A 23,064-nucleotide genomic window follows, 5' to 3' on the forward strand; every position below is an offset into this window, starting at 1 on the left:
TAATAATGATTTAATCATGAAAAAATATATTGATGAATAGTTTTCACAATATATTCAGTTGAACTAAATAAACAGCGCTTCTAAGTTATTTACTCAGATCCACAGCATTTTTAAATAACCAACTGGAAACCTCTCTTGGCAGGAGCATAATTTTCTTGGAAGTGTCTGCTGCTTGTAAAGCCAGAGAACTGATGAAACACAGACTGCATACTTTACTGATCAGGAGTGTGATCTGCACTGGAATCTTATCAGGGTGCAGTATCTGATAGGTGCATCACTAACATTAAAAACACACGGTGTAAAGCTCTGAAGATATGTGAAGCTCTTGTTTATAATTCAACAGGTTTGCAAGGGACACATCAATATAAAATACAGCATGAATACTCAATGCTCAGAGTGTTTAAAGAAGTTTAAAGCTGATAATGGTTATCTCTCTCTCTCTCTCTTTCTCTCTCTCTCTGTTTATCTATCTCTCTCCATCTATAGTTAAATAAGGAGTTTCAGGCTGAAGAAGCTCCTACAGTCATCCTGTGTATAAGCATGCAGTGGTTCAGAGAATGGGAGAACTTTGTCAAGGGCAAAGACAATGGTACACACTCATGCAAACTCATATACTGTAGTAACATGCATATCAACAAACATGGATTGCTACTCATTTATGTTATCAGAAATAATGTGCAGCAAAATTAAGAAAGCCAGGTTTTTGGTGTTTAGTTCACTGTTCAGAGGAAGGATTTTAAATGTTTGTTGATATTGTAGAGCTATTTGGACTTTATAGTATGATAGTTTATTATACTATAAACTTTTATAGTATGATAGTTTATAGTATTATAGTTTAATATATCAACAAATGCCACCATGTAATCATTATCTTTTATCAAACACATTAACATGTCTTACTCCTTACAATGCCACAACTTTTCTGACAGCATGTAAACCAGTGTGAGCAATAAGGTTCTCCAGTGACTGATTGAATTTCAGTGCTCTCTTCTAACTTTTTTCTTGCATAAATCCATCACAGCAAGTAGCAAATGACAACAACCCAGTCTTTTCCTGAATGATTAAATTAAACCTTACTCTAATTCTTTTGCACGATTGATACATTTTATTTGTTTCTTTTAGAATACACAAGAAAAAGAGTTTTATGCTGCATTTAAAGGGAAAATTTATTTATATATTATAACACTGTAATCCTTTACTAACCCTCATTTCTTTGGTTTTGGTCTCCATTGACATTTATTATATGCCCAAAATAGTCAGATTTTTAAAAATTTATTCTTTGATGTCTTGAGGTTTAATAGCGTGACTGTGAGTAAAGTATATAATTTTGATTTACTGTGCCATGCTATAAATATGCTGTTTTAAAGGTTCCTATTTGTATTTTGGACTTTAAAAAAAAGATATAAAAATAATATTTTTTAAATTATATACAGTTAAAGTCAGAATTATTAGTCCCCTTTTGATTTTTTTTTATTTATTTTTTTCTTCTTTTTTAAATATTTCCCAAATGATGTTTAACAGAGCAAGGAAATTTTCACAGTATATCTGATAATATTTTTTCTTCTATAGAAAGTCTTCATATCGGCTAGAATAAAAGCATTTTTTTTAAAAACCATTTTAAGGTCAACATTATTAGCCCCTTTAAGCTATATTTCGATAGTCTACAGAACAAACCATCATTATACAATAACTTGCCTAATTACCCTAACCTGCCTAGTTAACCTAATAAACCTAGTTAAGCCTTTAAATGTCACTTTAAGCTGTATAGAAGTGTCTTGAAAAATATCTAGTCAAATATTATTTACTGTCATCATGGCAAAGATAAAATAAATCAATTATTAGAAATGAGTTATTAAAACTATTATGTTTAGAAATGTGTTGAAAAAAAATCTTCTCTCTGTTAAACAGAAATTAAATTAAATAAATGAGCAGGGGGCTAATAATTCTGACTTCAACTGTGTATATATATATATATATATATATATATATATATATATATATATATATATATATATATATATATATATATATATATATATATATATATATATATATAATTTATAGACTAAATATAATAATTTTTTTAATGTCGCTTTTTTTAACTGGAGTCATTATTTCAGTGTATTAGCTTAAGAGAAATTCTACATCCTTCAGATGTGAATTGAATTTGCCTTTGAACACAGCCCTTTCTCAAAACGTCAACAAAACAAACTCCTCCAGGCCTCAGATACAACTACAGTGTTTGAGGGTCAAAGTAGAAATTGTCCGTGGAGAGCGAATGAGAGCCATAAGCTGACTTCATAATGACTGGTTACAACCGTATGTAGGTTTGTGCTGAAAGAAAGACTGGAATTACTGATGACTCATTTCTGTTCAGAATCAGTTCTTTCCTTTAGGAGAATAGAATTCTGTTTCTGACATACTTTGATCTTTATGGAAGATTACAGACCTTTTATGATCACAAACATCTACATTACAAAGCATAAAAACAACATAATCGGGGAACTTAAGTGGTATATACATACAAAATGTCCATGTTTCTTTAGATGATGCATATCAATTATGCCTAATGTTGCAGTACTTTCCAAAGAGTAAGAACTCTGAGGCTCTGAAACGCATTCAAACACCACTCTCTCTGTTTATTTGAGAGTCGTGACCAATCTGACACGGCAGCATTGACTCAACCAATTGCGGGATTTCTGTCAGCTTTGCCAAGACCACCCTCAGTATTTTCAAGGGAACGTTTGCTTATTCACTTTAAAGGTCATTATTTTTTTCGTCCCTGCATCTCTCCCCTATTGCTCTCTTCCTCTCTCTCTCTCTTTCATATACTTCTGGTTTAGAGCCACCAGGCCCGATTGACAACAGCAAGATTGCAGTAATGAAAGGCGGTCATATCCAGCTTAAACAAGGTAAGGACTGTGTGTGTACGTGTGCCTCTTTGCTAATTGACATGTCTGTGACTAATCATTTGTCAAAACTTTCTCTGACTCACTTGTGTGTTGTTCATTATATATGGATGGGTTTTCAGGAGCAGACTATGGGCAGATATCTGAAGAAACGTGGCAGTACTTGTTAAGTATTTATGGCGGTGGGCCAGAGATTGCAGTGCGGCAAACCATCAGCCCCCCAGACACTGACACACACGGTGAGAGGAAAATAGAGGCAGAGACCAGAGCCCTCTGAAAGGTAGGAAACGTAAACACATACAGCGACCTTAAATTAGGGCTGTGTGATATGAGCAAAAGAAACCTATCACGATTTTCTTGAATAATGTTGCGATTTCCATTTTAATCATGATTTTGACACACACAGACATTTTACAGTGTGAATCTGATACATATTTCCAAAGGAATACAACTAGATCTTTATGAAAGACCTGTAACATGTCTCTAAAACAGACATACGGCCAAAAAAAATTCTAAGTACCTAATAAAGGTGTAACAAATTGTCTCTAGAACAGACCTATGGCAAGCAAATAAATAGACTACCGGGTGTGTGTGTGCGCCGTCAAACACAAGTAGGCTCCAATGTTCTGTTTGACTACAAGTCAGAAGTAGTTGTGTGTATTTTTGTACGTGTCCACAGATGTTTTTCGCCATGTATAGATTATAGACATCTTTGTGACACTGCTATGAAATAGTTTGTTCACATATCGCTTCTTTTGCGCGCACAAGTTTGTTATTTCCAATGAAAGCACGCAGCTTGCGCATGACGCACGCACACATGCGCACCCAGTTGAAAACATCTCTACTTTCAGAATGCTGCAAGCGCGTCGCGAGTCACGTAACAAGAACTGAGCGATCAGCTTCATACTTTATATAGAATATACACCTCAGACGAACACGGCACACCCAAACACTGCACTGTTTTTAAAATTTTCTCCATAAATAAAACTTGTAACAGAACCGCAGCAATGTTTTGCTAGTTTGTCATCCTCTGAGACAACAGTTGTTGGCCGCCGAGTAACGACAAAGGCGCACGAGCACAAAGCAGGTAGAATGCTGAAGGAAGCGACGCACCTCGTGCTTTCCACACACATTTAGATGTGATGTGTGACTGACAGGTCTCACAAATTACCTGATTCGTCAATACATCAGCCTTCCTCTATCCCACACCATAGATGTTGACTTTTTTTTGGCAACAAGTGCTCCCGTGCTGAACTCTTCATCCCTGTTTATGCAGGCTATTTGTCATTAAGCTCAGTCTCCTGTTCTTGCACTCTGTTTAGGCGTGCTGCGTTATGATTGGTTTAAATAGCATACTGTGGGAAAATCATGCTTTAAGACGATTTGGAAATCGCTCTTGTTCAAACTGCAATTTCGATACGATTTAACAAGTCTTGCTTAATATTGTGTGCGCTACCAATCAAAATCAAAGTTAAAATTCTACCATTCTAAATGTAAAGTGACAGTGAAGGCATTAATAATGTTACAAACTATTTCAATTTAAAATAACATTCTATTCCTAAGAAAACGTTTTTAAGCTTTCAGAAAATATCCTGCTGGATTGCTTTTTTCAACAATAATAATAGTTTCTTGAGCATTAAATGTACATTTTAGAATTATTTGAATTTTTGGTAGAGAATAAAAAATGTCAAAAAACTATTTAGCATTTTAAAGCAAAAGAAAATAAATCGCACAAAATAGATTTTCAAAAACTTTTGACTTTTTCAGTACTTAATCCTCCATCCTCCTCCAAAGGTTATTTAACACAGCAAAAATTATGACACATATAACACCTGTGTGAACTTGAGGGAACCCTTTATACAGCCTCTGATCTGAAGGAAAAAAAGAAGTTTATTTAGTTCTGAGAAAAGCTCTAGCATCATTAATACCAGACATGTTTCATCAGCGTATGGTACAGACCAGTATGGTCCAGACAGGCTGATTAATTACATATTTCATGTAATACTTTTGTGTCTGTGTTAAGAGTTATTGTGGATCTTTAATGAAGGAAACTTTGCTACTGATTTCTTTGGAAAAGTAACATTATAGTTTTTGCTGTCTAAAACATGCTGTGACTTGCATTCCAAAGACACTTGGGAAATCCAGCAGTTAACATCAAGCAAGCTAAACCTTTCAATGTGCTGTTAAGTCTTTGTCATTTCTGTTTCACTTTAAATAAATTTGTTTCAGGTTAATGTTTATGGTAAAGTCTATTTACAGGGAATACTATTTCTGTTTCTTAGATTTAAAGGATTTATTTGGCCATTTCCACACATTTTATTTAGGTCTACTATTAGTCTATTTTACGATTGTTCTTTGGTACAAAATATGTATACATATGTATATTATGTACACACACACACACATATATATATATATATATATATATATGTATATATGTATGTATATGTGTATATATATATATGTATGTATATGTGTATATATATATGTGTATATATATGTGTATATGTATATATATATATATATATATATATATATATATATATATATATATATATATATATATATATATATATATATATATATATATATATATATATATATATATATATGTATATATATATATATGTATATATATATATGTATATATATATATGTATATATATATATGTATATATATATATGTATATATATATATATGTATATATATGTATGTATATGTATATATATATATATATGTATATGTATATATATATATATATGTATATGTATATATATATATATATATGTATATATATATATATATATATATATATATATATATATATATATATATATATATATATATATGTGTGTATATATATATATATATATATATATATGTATATATATATATATATATATATATATATATATATATATATATATATATATATATATATATATATATATATATATATATATGTATAGATATATATGTATAGATATGTATAGATATGTGTGTGCGTGTGCGTGTGTGTATACAGATATATATGTATATGTATGTTACAGGAAAAAAATATAACTATCATCCTTTTTTCACTTTCAAAACACTTTAATTAAGTTCCCCTCAATTAAAGAAAAAAATTCATTTGAACTTTTGTGTTTCTTTACTGCAGGGAATGAAGTCTCACATGTGGATGGATGACTGTCATGCACTGCGCTTACATTTCTGTCACAAGCACTTCGTGAGCATTTCTGTGGATGTGCTGTCTGTGACTGACAGAGCTCTCCTAGTGTAGGAAAGGGTCTTATTTATTAAGTGAATAAATCTATTATCAGGCACGTGTAACAGGGTATGTTGTTACACCAGATTATAAATCATTATTTCTTTATATTATGTTATATTTAAATGATTATTTGTCTGGGTCTTTTATTTTGAAAGATTTTCATGCGCTTTCGCGGGGTTAGGCGTCACAGTGTGCACGTCGGCTGACGTAGCAAGAGGGATATAAGTATTGGCGCGCTCAGAGCTCGTTCTCTTTCCCGATGTCTGTTGAGAGGAGAGGTACAGTTTCTACGAGCTCTGCTCATTTGACTTCAAAATGCTGTTTAGCTGTATATATTATGTTTAGATGACCTGCTTTTTAGAAAACAGGCCATGTAATGTTATATTTGACCACTTGTTCAAGTTGTTAATAAGTTAGGTTTATTTCAGTGCTGTTAATGGGTGAAAGTTAGAAAGTGTGAAATGGCGGCTCGCGCACGTGCGTCGCGAGTGAGAGATGTATTAGCGCCGTCGCGGCTAAAGTTATGATTAAATATCTTATAATTACATAGATCTACTTTGATAAATAGATAGATATGCAGTAATAAATAATATATAGATGTGTATATAAAAGGGTTGAATATGTATAAGTATGTATATAAGTTTGAATATATATATTTTGTAAGCACATTAAAGATGTATTGAGCCTTATTAATAGAATAGACATTACAGCAGTGTGTTTAGTAGTTGAATATCTGTATTTCAAAGATACCTTGTGGTTAACAGGCAAAAGAGCGACTCAACTGATATTGAGAGAGTGACTGCCTGGTTGTGTGTGTTGTACAGGTATGTAAATTGATATTTAGGAAACACTATTGCTGTAATTGTGAATATTAATATATTTTTATATAAGAATTATTTATATTCATATTGTTATTATTATTCCTATTATTTTATAGTGTAATATTATACATCTTGTGTATGTATATGTGAATGTATATGGAGAGCTTGTCTTTCGCTCTTTCCCGATGTCTGTTGAGAGGAGAGGCAAAAGAGCGACTCAACTGATATTGAGAGAGTGACTGCCTGGTTGTGTGTGTTGTACAGGCACAATAAAATCACCTCAGCACGACCAGATTTGTGTGGAGACATTCTTTCATTAAAAATAACACAACGCAGAGAAACGACCGCTACAAAACTGGTGCCGTGACCCATCGAATGGTTGATTGCTGTTGACCACCGGGATTGCTGAACTGGAGTTTGCTGGTGCTGTGGTGTACTGGAGGCGAGAGGGGTCTTCTGTCTTCTGGTGCTAGCTCTGCAGTGGTGTGTGGACGTCCAGCAGGTCAAGTCCTGTGCAGGAAGAGGTGCTACGGGATAGTATATCCTTTATTGAAGGTGCAGTGTGTGGTACTGGTGAGTTCTGGTTAGCTGGATCACACAAGCTGGATCGTCGAGGAGTATCATCAATAAAGTTTATTGACTGTATTTTTCATCATCAGCTGATTTCTTGACTTAAGAACTGAGATACAACCGTGAATTACATTTTTTTTCAAGGACATTTAAAAGTTTTTGAAGTATTTTTCTCAGATATATATTTTTGTTTAATTTTCATTTGTGTGTGTACATTTTTGTTTTTGACATTGTAGTCATCTGAGAGAAATGGCTACTAGACAAAGTGGTTTGGGGTGGGACAACACATTTACAGTAGGTAGAGGGCGGGGCAGTTTGGTAAATGCGCCAAGTAGGACAGAGCTGTTTGGGGACCCTCAGTACTGTAGTACAGGACGGGGCAGAGCAGTTGGCAATTCTGCCTATGAGTACAGTGAAATGTGTGGAAGTCCATCACCAAGACCCGGTAATCTTGAGCATAATTCTCAGGACACTGAAATGTCCGGTCAAATGAGTAAACTCATAAAGCAAATTGGTAGTGAGATTGGGCAGTCTATCAGAGACAGTATAATGAGTAGTGAGTTTCCAAATTCTTCTACTAAAAAGTCCCAAGAGAAATGCAGTGGCCATGTGTCATATGATAAAACAAATACCACCGTCCTTGACGCGTCGAAAATGAATTTGATCCTGAAAGCTGAGGTGACAGCACCTCCACACTTTAGGGGAGACGGTTCGGATAAATTTTCGATTGTGGAATGGGAAGACATGATGAGAGTGTATTTGAGCAAACTGGATGTGACTGATTCTGAAAAGATTGATGAGATAATTAACAGAGTAATGGGGCGGGCCAAAGATGTGATGAAAGTATGGCTGCGCAATGGTACAACATCCCCTTCTGTTGACTCTGTCTTTTCTGTTTTGAAGCAGCATTTTGGGGACCAGTACAGTTCAGGTATTCCTTTGGCTGACTTCTACTCTGTGAAACCGAATCCTAGAGAGGGTGCGTGGGACTACTGGATAAGGCTGAATAAGGCAGCAGATGTAGCTGAGCAAAGTTTAAGGTGGGAAGGCAGAACTCTGGACAACAGAAGCAAAGAGTTAGCAGTTATGTTTATTCGCAACTGTCCTGACAGAGAATTAGCTTTTGTTTTCAAGAGTAAACCTGTACAGTCATGGACTGCATCAGAGGTGCAAGAACAGCTTGATGAGTTGTTGAGAGAGCGGAAATCAACTAATCAGGCTGTCAAACAGTTTGCCACAATTGTCTCTGAGCAGGAAGTCGATGTGACTGCCTTACATTCCAAGTCTGAGCAGGGTGCTGGAGTTAGTGATGAAAATGCACTAGACAAAGTATTAACTTTGTTAGAAAAAGCGTTAGTGTGCAACACTCAGTCTATGCGGGGCCCCTGGCCTAAACAAACAGGACATAAGATTCGGGAATGCAAAGTGTGTCAAAGCAGTGAACACAGCACGACTGCTCATTGTCGGATGTATAACTTGTGTTTCAAGTGTTTTGCAGAGGGACACGTAAGTTACAATTGCAGCAGCGCTCCACCAAGAGTGGGCTCCGGTCGACGTGATAGTGTCTTGCAGCAGGGAAACTAGACAGCTCCCTTCGGGCAGAGGACGAAGTGGGGCTGTGTAGTAACTCCTCTGGTGAGATTAATATTGAATCTGTTTATTACTCCGTCTGTGACAGCGTTGAAAATACCAAAACTGTCGTTTTCCAAAACAGTATGCAAGTTGAACCAAGTAGTAGTTTGTTCTATGCAAGCGTGCTTTTGCAGGACAAAGTTGAGGTCCAGGGTATGTTGGACAGTGGCTCGATGGCGACTACATTGAGTGCTGATGTGGTTCCTCAACTCGGAGATGCCGGGGTGCTGAACCAAGACATCCGCAGTTCCTCAGATATTGTTTTGGTAGGTTGCGGTGGGAAACGAACTAGTCCTGATGGTGTAATTAACTTGAAGCTACAAGTCTATGGTGTTAGTTTCTGTGTTCCTGTCTTGATTGTGAGTGGCCAGAAGGACCCGATTATACTTGGAACTAATGTCTTGAAACCTCTTATAAGCCAGATGAAGCAGACAGATCTGTTTTGGAAGGTGGTAAAGAGACCTGATTCAGTTATGCAGAATGATGACAACCAATTTTTGTGCATGCTGTCCTGTATAGAGAGATGGAGGGGTGATTCAATTCCTGACAAGGTGGGTACGTTGAAATTGAGGTCATGTGTGACGTTGAAGCCGATGAGTGAACATCTTGTTTGGGGTCGATTGCCTCCAGGGTCTGTACAGTCCGTAGGGAGCACAGTGGTCATTGAACCAAGCACTTCTCGCTGTGTGCATCGAAATATCTTAGTTGGGAGGGTTGTATCACCTTTGTGGGGTGATGGCTGGCTTCCAGTAAAGATGATCAATCCAACCAATTCTGAGATTGTGCTGAGGAAGAATGCTAAGGTGGCAGATGTGTTTCCTTGCATTGCTTTGGAGGACCTTGTGCAAAACACGGATCTGATTAAGCAAAATGCTTGTACAGTATGTTCTGACAGGTCGAGGGACAGTTTAACGACTAGAGAGTCCACTTCCACAGCAAGTTTGGTAAGTGACAGCAGATTAAATGACTTGGGGCTAAACGATCTGGGTATCAAGGATTGTGAAGTGTCTCCTTTTTGGAAGAACAAGCTTGTTGATCTAGTTGAAAAATATGAGTGTGTGTTTTCTAGACACAGTTTGGATTGTGGTGAAGCAAAGGACTTTTGTCATCGTATCAGAATTACAGATGACAGGCCTTTTCGTCTTCCGTATCGTCGACTATCTCCTGCGCATTATTTAAAGTTGAAAGAGACTCTAGATGATATGGAGGAGAAGGAAATTATTAGAAAGTCGAACAGTGAGTTTGCATCACCATTGGTCTTAGTGTGGAAGAAAAACGGAGATTTAAGGATTTGCACTGATTTTAGATGGCTGAATGCACGCACAGTGAAAGATGCTCATCCCCTCCCTCACCAAGCTGATGTGTTGGCTGCTTTGGGGGGGAATGCGTACTTTAGCACCATGGATCTGACTTCTGGTTACTACAACATCCCATTACATGAAGATGATAAGAAATTCACAGCGTTCTGTTCACCCTTGGGTCTTCATGAATATAATCGGTTGCCTCAAGGATTGTGCAACAGTCCAGCGACATTTATGAGAATGATGTTAACGGTGTTTGGTGACCAGAATTTCTTGAGTCTTTTGTGTTATTTGGATGATTTGTTAGTTTTGGTAAGTCAGAAGAAGAGAGTTTGGAGAGGCTTGAAATGGTGTTTCGACGTCTAAAAGACCACAATTTGAAACTGTCTCCGTCAAAATGTAGATTTTTGAGGAAGTCTGTAAAATTTTTGGGTCATATCGTTTCTGAAGAGGGGGTCGCCAGTGATCCAGCAAAAATTGAAGCGATCTTAAGTGTCTCTGAGAAAGATTTGATGGAAGATGATGGTGTTACACCATCAGCTCGTAAAATCAGGTCCTTTTTGGGAATGGTGGTGTACTACCAACATTTTATAGAGAATTGCTCTACAATGGCTAGACCCTTATTTCAGCTTTTGACGGGTAAGAAGAGACCTAGGGTGGGAAGAGGGATGAAGCGGCTGAAGGGAAGTCGAAAGCTTTCTCAGTCAGATTGGACTGATGACTGTCGTACAGCCCTGAAAAATTTGAAGGCTGCCTTGGTCAGTCAGGTCTTGCTCGCTCACCCAGATTTTTCAAAACCGTTTCTGTTGTCTGTAGATGCCTCTACCAGTGGGCTCGGGGCAGTTTTGTCTCAGGTTCAGGAGGGGAGTACGGTAGCAAGGCCCATTGCGTTTGCATCGAAATCTTTAAATCATGCACAGTCTAAGTACCCAGCACACAGACTTGAGTTCTTAGCGATGAAATGGGCAATTTGTGATAAGTTTGCTCATTGGCTCCGTGGACACAGGTTTACTGTATGGACTGATAATAACCCGCTCAAGTACATTCTCACAAAACCCAAGCTGGATGCATGTGAACAACGGTGGGTAGCGAAGCTGTCGCCATATGATTTTGACATCCAGTATATTCCTGGACCGAAAAATATAGTGGCAGACGCATTAAGCAGACAGCCGTTTGTGACTTCAGGAATTCTTCATCGATTGACTAGAACTCCTTATGATGTCTTGTTGCATGAGGCCAAATCTGTTGCTGTTGAGCGAGTGCGAGATACATTTCATCTTTCGTGTGAACGTCCAGATGCAGATGTAGATGATGGTTCCTCAGAGCATGCAGAGGGCGAGTGTGAGAATGTGTTTGTTGGGTCCACTTACTGTTCCGGGGCAGTCTCGAGATCAGAATTGTCAGCTGTTCTTAAATCTCACCAGGACTGGGAGAATGGTGCAGCCATTAGGAGTGTGGCTTATGTGCAGCATTTAGAGAGTTTGTCGGACGTAGAGCAGAGTCGACTTGGTAGTATCAACCATGATGAATTGTTGGAGAAACAGAACCAGGATCCTGTGATTGACAGAGTGAAGTTCTTTGTTGAGAGAGGTAGACGGCCCTCTCGCAGAGAAAAAGTGTACGAGTCCAAAAGAACGTTGAAAATTTTGAGACAGTGGGATAAGCTTGTGTTAAGGTTGGGTGTTCTTTATAGAGTCTCGAAGAATCCGGTGTCTAAGAAAAATACTTACCAGTTTGTTGTGCCAACAGCTCTTCGAAGTACTGTTCTGAAGGGTGTGCATGATAGCGCTGGTCATCAGGGTCAGCATCGCACCCTTTGGTTGGCCAGACAACGGTTCTTCTGGGAGTCTATGGAGGGAGACATAAAGAAGTATGTCAATGAGTGTGAGAGGTGCATTTTGAGTAAACGGCCTGAACCTGAGGCAAGAGCTCCACTTGTGTCAATCCAGACGACTGCACCGTTAGAATTGGTGTGCCTTGATTTTTGGTCTGCGGAGGATTCCAATAACAGGTCGGTCGATGTATTAGTGATCACTGATCATTTTACCAAACTTGCCTGTGCCTATGTGTGTCCAAATCAAACTGCAGAAGCGGTTGCACGTGTTTTGTGGAACAAGTTTTTCAGTATTTACGGGTTTCCGAGGCGTGTACATTCTGACAGAGGAGCTAACTTTGAGAGCGCGTTGATGGTTGAGCTACTGCGGTTGTCGGGTGTCAGAAAATCGCACACCACTCCATATCATCCCATGGGGAATGGACAGACAGAAAGATTTAACCGTACCCTGGGTGATATGATCCGTTCGCTCCCTCCGAGGTCCAAAGTTAAGTGGCCACAAATGTTGAATACACTTACCTTTGCGTACAATTGTACGAGACACGAGACCACTGGGTATCCACCGTTCTTCTTGATGTTTGGACGAACACCAAGATTACCGGTAGATGTCTTGTTTGAAAGCGTCATCTCGAGCAACGAGTCAGTTGATGTTCACAAGTATGTTCAGTCGCTTAAGAAAGACTTGAGAGAAGCAATGTCAGTTGCTCAGGAACATTCTAAACGCCAACAGACTAAACAAGCTGAGTATTATGACCGAAAGGAAAAGGGGCACTCTCTTGAGTTGGGTGACAGAGTTCTTCTAGCCAACAAAGGGGAGCGTGGAAAAAGGAAGTTAGCGGACCGATGGGAGAGGGTGGTTTATGTTGTTGTGGGCAAAAGTGAAGCCTTAAACACGTACAAAATAAGAAACCCTGGGACTAACCAAATCAAGACGGTACATCGTAATCTGCTAATGCCTGTGAACTTTCTGCCAGTACCCGCTTGGAGTGAAGGCAGTCACATCGATGTCAGTGTTGAAATTTCCTCTGTCGGTACCTCCTGTGATAGAGATACTCAAACTGAGAGTGAAGATCGAACTTCTCGTTGGGTGGCTGATCTTAATGCTGTTGCAGATGTCCAGAGAGATGAGTCTGTTGTCCAGAGTGATGCACGGGGTGATACTATTGTGGAGTGTGATACTGACATAGGGGGAACACAAATTCATGAGGTCAGTTCTGAAAATTTACCCAGTCCAGTTCTGTCGATATGCTCAAATGTGTCTGACCATTCCACTGTTTCAGTTTTAAGTGATGAGTTTACTTCAAATGCTGATGAGCAAAATCAGTACGTTACAGGAGAATCAAATGCTCAAGATGGATTCAGGTCAAGATTTGGGAGACTCATTAAGCCAGTTAACAGGTTTATTCAGTCAATGTCTACACATACAGTACATGCAATTCATGAAATTTAGGTCAATGAATAGAATTTGAAGTAGCTGGGTTTGAATTTTTTTTTATTTTAAGAACACATTTTTTTGGAGTATGTACATTTAAGGGTACAGTTGTCAATGTCATGTATGGAACTATGTATAGGGCATGGTTTTCTATGGGTAATTTGGGGATTAGCTACCCCTGGGTAATCTTAATCTCGAAAGAGATAGTTGTGAACTGAACCGATCCGATGCGATCACAGAATAATTGACATTGTAGAGATTCTTTGGTTTTGATTCATAATCTGGCGTAAAACAGTGGGGGTGGATGTAACAGGGTATGTTGTTACACCAGATTATAAATCATTATTTCTTTATATTATGTTATATTTAAATGATTATTTGTCTGGGTCTTTTATTTTGAAAGATTTTCATGCGCTTTCGCGGGGTTAGGCGTCACAGTGTGCACGTCGGCTGACGTAGCAAGAGATATAAGTATTGGCGCGCTCAGAGCTCGTTCTCTTTCCCGATGTCTGTTGGAGAGGAGAGGTACAGTTTCTACGAGCTCTGCTCATTTGACTTCAAAATGCTGTTTAGCTTGTATATATTATGTTTTTAGATGACCTGCTTTTTAGAAAACAGGCCAGTATGTTATATTTGCCACTTGTTCAAGTTGTTAATAAGTTAGGTTTATTTCAGTGCTGTTAATGGGTGAAAGTTAGAAGTGTGAAATGGCGGCTCGCGCACGTGCGTCGCGAGTGAGAGATGTATTAGCGCGTCGCGGCTAAAGTTATGATGAAATGCTTATAATTACATAGATCTACTTTGATAAATAGATAGATATGCAGTAATAAATAATATTAGATGTGTATATAAAAGGGTTGAATATGTATAAGTATGTATATAAGTTTGAATATATATATTTTGTAAGCACATTAAAGATGTATTGAGCCTTATTAATAGAATAGACATTACAGCAGTGTGTTTAGTAGTTGAATATCTGTATTTCAAAGATACCTTGTGGTTAACAGGCAAAAGAGCGACTCCAACTGATATTGAGAGAGTGACTGCCTGGTTGTGTGTGTTGTACAGGTATGTAAATTGATATTTAGGAAACACTATTGCTGTAATTGTGAATATTAATATATTTTTTATATAAGAATTATTTATATTCATATTGTTATTATTATTCCTATTATTTTATAGTGTAATATTATACATCTTGTGTATGTATATGTGAATGTATATGAGAGCTTGTCTTTCGCTCTTTCCCGATGTCTGTTGAGAGGAGAGGCAAAAGAGCGACTCAACTGATATTGAGAGGAGTGACTGCCTGTTGTGTGTGTTTGTACAGGCACAATAAAATCACCTCAGCACGACCAGATTTGTGTGGAGACATTCTTTCAATTAAAAATACACAACGCAGAGAAACGACCGCTACAACACGCACATAAAGCATATTTACCGCTCATGAACAAGCTTCATTCCTGTGCTCTGGTGAACTGCTTGTTTCTGTTGTCAGTGGGACGAAAGGCGGTAACGTTACGTCAGCCTTTCTCAGTAGTGCAGAGGTAAACATTGAGATGTATGTAGAGCTCCTCGCTGATTCTTCCTGGGCAAAATAAGGCTTGAACTTAGTATCTGCATGTTCAGAGAAGCTTCCCTTACCAATCGGCTCCACTACATCATCATAATTCACACTGCGAATGTGAAGAAATTAAGCATGTTGACACTATGAGGTTTAAGCAAATGAATCAAAGAAACCATAATGGCGAAGGCTTAAAGACATTCATCTAAAAAATGAGCCTCCACTTATTTCAAATCAGTTGGATTTTTTCTCTTTGAACACAGAGGAAGATATTTTAAAGAGCTTAAAAGGTTTTTGAAGAAATTGGTAGCCATTGACATCCATAGTTTTTTTTCTACTGTGGAAGTCATTAGGTACCGGTTTCAAACACTCTTAAAAATATCCTCTTTTGTCTTCAACAGAAAAAAAAGAAACTCTTTAGGGATTTAAATCCCTTGATCATTTTGGGTGAACTACCCCTTTAAACCGTTCAGCAGTGAGTTCTGTTTATGTTCCAACTCACTTCCTACCTCCGTGATCCATGAAAACAATTTCCGTCACTACTAAACAATCAAGCGTTCATGTTCTTGCTAGCCTCCGCATCATTTTATAAGAAGCAGCAGCTTTGATGATGGCTGTTTCAACACTTTGGCTTTTGAAATGAAGAGTTCAGGCATTAAAGTGATTCATTTTAGGTAGCAACGGGATGTTATGTCATAGGTGACATTACCTTTTCATGTTGAAGGTAAAAGTTTCCTCAATTCGAAATCTACTGTGAAACTACTGAAATTTGACCGTAACAATAGTTCCTTTCACACATGCAGACCTTTCCGGAAAATGACCGGCAATTTTCCTGGAAGGTCCGTATATGTGAACAGGCCCAAATGATTACGCAATTATACGATTGTAACATTAAAAGCTCAGGATGTGCTTTATTCAGCCATTATTATTGTGTTTTGTGTTAATGCACTTTAAAATCCTCTGTTTTCAATCAAAGGAAGTCAATTCCCCATCAGATTGATGCAGGGTTGCGTAAGTGAATATATTTAACTTGTTCAGTATTAAATGGTCAAAATTTCCCGGTTTCTTCAGACTGGCTGATCAAATGCTTAATGTTTGTTGATTATATGTTACGATGTTTTAATAACGCGGCACTGCAGCCCCGTATGAAACTGACTATAAAGTACTTTTGTAAGGGAACGTGCAATGAGGCGTCTCGGATGTGAACACTAATGGAAAGCTGTTGTGCTATAGTTTAAGTTTGATAAGTTCTTTGTACATAATTAAAGGTAACCGATTTTATTTATGAATGTCTTCTTTTCTCGTAAGCAAAATGTCAGAATTGTGAATAGGACAACATGGTCTGTTACATATTTTATTGCAGGAACTTAATCTTCCAAGGTAAATGTCTTTTTAACTGAAGTGATTTCAATGTTAAGATCTGTCTGATTTGATGAATAGAAATAAAGCCTGTTTTTTTCTCCACAGTGTCTGGTTCTTTTTTTCTTTTTGTGGTCGTGTGGTTCCGAATTGTCTTCCTTTTCTGTGAGTGATGTCTGTGCTGGGGATTACTCTCTCGTGACTGGCTTGTTCCAGTCATAAACCTCAGATCCGTTTTGCGTAACCCATGCCCACACTTGTTAACAATGAAAAGGAAGTTAGTTCAGAATTCCAAGGGTTGTTTCTTAACCAGTTTTCTTCTAAGTGACCAAGGATCTTTTATTGAGATGTATACAACATCTGAAAGCTGAATAAATATGCTTCACATCGATGTATTAGAATAGGCCAGTATCCAGCAAGATACAACAATAATAATAGAAAATCTAAATATTAAAAAAATGTGTTAAATTTGGGCAAATTTAGTTATTAACGAAGCAATTTATATTTATAGTAGGACATTTATAAAACGTCTTCATGTAAGACTTTACTTACTAATTTTGCTTTACTTATCTACTTAGCTTTACTAACGTGTAATTATACTGTATTAATTTATTGATTAGCTTTAACATGTATAATTATACTGTATTAATTTATTGAACAATATTGGCAATGTCTTCATAGTTAATCATGTGCTATTCATACAGTGCTTAGCATATATAAGTACACCCCTCAAATCTCTAATTTAAATTCAAATTCATATTTTGAGACTGAGGAAGCTATACAATATTAAATTTCTTTATATACATTAGATTAGTCAGTACTGAAGCCAAATCTGGAGCTTATCTAACAAAATAACTCACAATAATGGTATAAAAAATTAGTAGTCCAAATTAATATATTAGGAAGAAAATATTAATACAAATTTTCAAAAATAGGAAAAATCAAGAGAAACAAAAAATATATAAAATATTGTTGAAATGTTTTTGCAATATTTTGTATGAATTTAAATGTATTATCTTTTACCATTTCTAAAGATGTTTCTGTGTCTAAAATATTATTTTAATAAATTTATATATTGTTTAATAAATCAGTTTTGTTCAAATGCACCAATATATATTACCCAAATCCACTGAGAAATGGAGAAAAATATTCATTTCAAAATGGGCTGTACTCAATTATGTGGGCACTGTAGGTCTACTATAATATGCTCATATTTGTAATTGGCTTTTAGTTTAGTATTTTACTTCAGTATTTATTTTAGATTTTACCTTCTTTTTTTGTTGATTTTTGTGTTTTTAGCTGTCATTTGCGAAGTGTACATTTCTATGTTCATATCAATACCCTATGTTTTTTTTTTTTTTGCTTGTTATTTTTTGTATTTTGTTCTTCCTTTTTAACATTTCTTGTACCAATTCTGTTTTCATTTTAATGTGAATTAATTAATGTGATTTTAATTTTTCTTTGTTTTATTAGACTTTATTTTTATATACCAGTTTTCTTTTCAATTTTAGGATTAGTAAATGTGTAACATGCTATGTTTGTTGCGTTTTTAGCTATTATAATGAAATGATTTATTTTCCATTTTTAATTTTGATATGCTTGTCATTTCTATTTTTTATATTTCAGTTTTAATTAATACTTTAGTAGCTGATTTTATTACTTGTGATTTATGATTATCATCTAACACTTTTATTTGTTTGTTTTATCTTCCGTGTTTTATAAAGAAGGTGAAAAAACAAGTTGTGGTTGAGCTGCTTTAATGCATCCATCACTTGTGAATACAAACTGCGTCTTTAAAATTTTAAGCATCCATTTTTATATCTCGCCGCGGGCCAGCTTTCAGCATGAGCATCTTGTCCTCACAGTTACCTTAATGCATCTTGTTGATCTTCATCAGCGCTTTATCCCCACGTGTCCTCAAAACCCCCACCCTTCATCACATCTCCAGCCTCGCTTTGTCCTCACAACCCCGGCGGACATTCCTCCAAGCAGCTTCCCGTAAAAAACACATCATCTGACAGGGAAGCTGAATATTTATATGGCAGAAGCAGAGCCCAGAGTCTGAAGAAAAGAGGAGAGGATGAGGAAAGACCACCCATCCGAGCGACTGCTGGAGAATCGACTGTCATCATTTTCTGGCCGAAGTGAGTCGTCATTCCTCTGTTTTTGTGCAAATGCTCAATCTGGCTTTCATTATGTTAAGGGTCATTTCTGGAAATGGATGGAAATTTTGGCTTTGTGTATTCTGTAGACAATAACATCTTGCTGGCGTGGTCTGCTGTGTCTCAACATTAGCATGTGTGGTATTAGCTGGGCTAGAGAGGCATCTGCCTGCTCTTTTAATGCTGAAGAGTCTAAATAGATTATTGTTCGTCAAAATTCAATTTTTATGTGTAAATGAGTGTATGTGAATGGGTTTATTACTTGGTTGAAGTACATTCGTTGCTTTGTTTAAACTGAACACCTCTGCATTGTTTATTTAACTAGTATTTATTGTTGTGTAAACAAAAAATAACGTTACTTTTAACGTTTTGTTTCCGATAGCATTTCATTCAAAAGTCGAATAAATACATAATAATTTAGAGGTAATTTTCTTGCCAGGAAATTACAGATGTTAAGCGTAAAAGACGAATGTGTTGGTCCACCAAATATTCTTTTTTATGCAAAAATAAATAAATAAATAAAAATTAAGAAAGAAAATAAACACACGCTTTAACCTTCCTGTTGTGCTCTTAACTTAAATCACTCATAAATAGTGTGTTTTACATCTTCCCTCAAGGCCTTATGATATCCTCCACACTATGCACTTGTACAAATAAAAGTAATGATCATCTCTTTCATTGAATTTTGAGTGTTTTAATCAACCGTGTTACACCTGTGGTGTGCCCTGTCAAAAGTGACCGTCATAGGAAATAAATGGGTATACAGACTATATTCAAGACAACATCCCCATTCACACAGCCCACTCACACACACATTTCAGACTGAACAATGTCTTTCGTGGGTACACATCTCTTTCCCATGCTTATGTGCCAATCCTGCCACGTGATTACCTAAATGACATGTTCATTTTGTAATAGATTTTTAGTGCCTATTTGTATTTTCCCTGCAGTTAGTTTATGTCCAATTCTATAATTTCACGTTAAACACTAGTTTGAGACATTGTTCACAGCTAAAGAATGTTGAATAAATATTTGGTGGAGAAAAATACTTTTTGAGCAGTTTAAGAGCAGATAAAGAGAGTGGTCAATTTTGACCGGGATCACTAAAGTAGGGGGTGAGAGGTGAACACGACAGGAGGGTTAAATGAAAACATTTTTTTAATTTTAAATTGCCAATATTTAATACAAAAATACATTTTACTCAAACACATTTTTTAAACATAAATAATTAGTTCAAAGAAAAATACTTGAAATCCTAATTTTGCATTTTAATTGTTATATTAATTTGTTTAGTAGATGTATAAACTGATTTGTAAAAAGCTCTTTATGCATTATTATTATGACTTGCAGATTTATTTAAAAGTCCTAACGTAAGATGAACAAAAATCTTCATAAATTCTGAGGTATTTTATGCAGATGATTTTACTGCTCAGATGGTGCTTATGAAATGTTTGCAATGAATATTTATTTATGAAGGTTTCATATTGAAATGTATTATAATGTGCTTTTTAAATAATAAAACATCCCTGTGTTTAATTACATTTAATTACCAATTTACAAAAAATTGCTGTGAAAATTACATACCGACATTATTTAGAGGTAATTTTGTGGTTGCCAAGTAGTAAGTGAGTAAACCTAATATGATATATCTATAAAAGGGACTCCCTTCGGTAATTTCAGAGACAAAGGCGGTAGCGGGAGGCGTTGACCATGCGCTCACAGCAATGTTGTCAACCAGCGCAGCATCACATCAGGCGTGAGGTAATAACCTCATGGCTGTGAGCTGAATTTTTAATGGAGCTTGTTGTTAACAGTTCAGCGAGTGCAGAGCTTGTGCTTCTCTTTTGGTCGTTACAGCTTGAGTGCACGAAATGATCAAAGCAAAATTATTCAGATGTACTCCTATTAACAGATTTATATAACATCCAAAGCTGTAATGTAATGAACTGATGAAACAGTATACCCCTGCATTGTTAGATTACGTTTTGCATGAGGAAGGAACTAGTTACAGGATGATGATAGTGACTGTATTACTGGGTTAATTTTTTTCTTTAAAATATTCCAAAAAACACTAGAATAATGTTAATAATATATCCTGCCTTATGTACACTATCTGACAAAAGTATTGTCGCCTATCCAAGTTAGGAACAACAAATAAAAACTTGACTTCTAGTTGCTCATTTGGTATCAGAAGTGGCTTATACTGTATGAAAGGCAAAGACCTCTAGATTACACTTATTTTACCAAAATAAAATGATCATATCTTGATTTTTAAATATTAAAGTAGGACAGTAAGGTCTGACTTCGCTTAGACAAAAATAATGTACAGTATAGAATATAAAGTCATGGTGCAGTGGAAAAATAATTAATATTGTGTATGACATCTCTGCAATGACTCAAATAACTTATTAATAAAGTCATCTGGAATGCCAAAGAAAGCCTTCTTGCAGGACTCCCAGAGTTCATCAAGATTCTTTGGATTCATCTTCAATGCCTCCTCTTTCATGTTAGCACAGACATGCTCAATAATGTTCATGGCTGATGACTGGGCTGTCCAATTCTGGAGCACCTTGACCTTCTTTGCTTTCAGGAACTTTGATGTGGAGGCTGAAGTATGAGAAGGAGCGCTATCCTGCTGAAGTGTGTATATATATATATATATATATTAGCTAAATTAACATATAATGATTGACCAGTATATCATATAGACTGCACATCAGAGCTGGTATTTTGATATGCTGGTTTCAGTTTAAACAATACCCAGTGTCTAATTGATCACGGTAACTGCTAATTATCACAGTTGTTAAGAAGATGCCTTTCTTCCTCCGTGTGAGGGTGGTTTATGTCATGACTGCTTTGTGTCCTTAGTTTTCACAGGCATCCAATTATGGTGTCAAAATTTCACTGTGTTGAATATAATTTTCAGTTTATGTCCAATTTACAACGAGGAAACTCAAATTCTGATTGCAAATCAAAAGCAGCATGAGTTTATTTACCCAGAGATCTTATAAACAGCAGTCTACCTTACTTCTGAAAGTAATTGAAGTGAGATTTTCTCAGACGCTGCAGCTGATTGTGTTGTGTTTCTTTCCCCAGAGTGCCAGTAACACCACCGAGACTTCGGCTACAAAAGCAACAATGATCACAGTCACACCCGGGAGTATCAGCTTCACTTACCTTTAATGAAGCCTAAAAAGGAACTTCATTAGCTTCTGATATTCAATCTGTAGATAATGTGAGCTCAAAGTAAAGTGAAAACTGAGGTGTGGTGCTCTATTCTCTGTAGATAAACACAGCTATCTGATAACATATTTCAGTTTTCATCATATTTCTAAGTAACACTTACAGTATGATTTCTCTTCTGGTATTTGCGCTAGATTTACTGTTGACCTGGTAAATGTGTCACCTTTTCAGGTAGTCCTCAGTCTCTTTGCGGTCAGCAGTGCACACGCTACAACGGTTTGACTCATAATTCCTCTGTCTTTTCTTGTCTCAATGCATCCTTTTCTTTTTTCGTCTTGTACTCCACCTTGTAATTGTGACTACCTCCAGGCAAGGCTTTGAACAAAAGCATTCCTAGGAAAGATACGCTTAGAAAGAGTTGCTTTCTCACGCTCTCTTTTCCTTTTCGTGTGGCTTTTCTCATTATTTGCCATCATGTGTCACGCCAGAGTAGCTGATGTTTCTCTAGTGACAGCCGGTTTTGAATGAGTAAAAGATGATGGTGTGCTCCTGTTTAGACCTGTTAAAAGGTGACATCATTTAGGCAGTTTTTTTTTGTTTGTTTGACGACATTCTGGATATAACGTAAAGCCATGGGTTGTGCCATATGCACACAGTTGATGGATTTGTGGTGTTGGTCTAGCTCACAGAGAGGCCAGACATCAATGGACATGTCCTATATGCCGGAGGTCACTCAACAAGACTACCACAGACTGTCAGGTCTCCATTATACTTCCTCTTTCTCTGATGCGGAGGATTGCTGTGATGACATCACAACCACAAGCTCCTCATCCTCCTCTTCGGACTATCTCGGAATTGACTGTTGACCCTTGTTGTGGTTTTCGGTTTTTGTAGGCTCCCGACATCTTGTGCCAATTTTTTCCATTGTCTTTGGCTTCAAAGTCATCACTCACTCAATGATACACAAAAATTATAAAACTCCAGGTTTGTACAGCCCACTTGGAGCTCGAAAGCCCGCCCACTTGGAG

The 23,064-nt window shown here is 36.7% G+C and overlaps 1 protein-coding gene across 1 annotated transcript in view; it reads left to right on the forward strand.

Moving 5' to 3' along the window:
- usp20 (ubiquitin specific peptidase 20) overlaps positions 1-6,229 on the forward strand; it is a 30,151-nt gene extending 23,922 nt beyond the window's left edge. The window contains 4 exon segments of the mRNA XM_056458042.1: positions 487-589; positions 2,844-2,912; positions 3,032-3,189; positions 6,068-6,229. Of these exon segments, the coding sequence (XP_056314017.1) occupies positions 487-589; positions 2,844-2,912; positions 3,032-3,186 (327 nt within the window). The 3' untranslated portion in view covers positions 3,187-3,189; positions 6,068-6,229.
- The last annotated feature ends 16,835 nt before the right edge of the window (positions 6,230-23,064 follow it).

Source organism: Danio aesculapii, chromosome 5 (genome assembly GCF_903798145.1).
Source record: "Danio aesculapii chromosome 5, fDanAes4.1, whole genome shotgun sequence".
Lineage (NCBI taxonomy): Eukaryota > Metazoa > Chordata > Actinopteri > Cypriniformes > Danionidae > Danio > Danio aesculapii.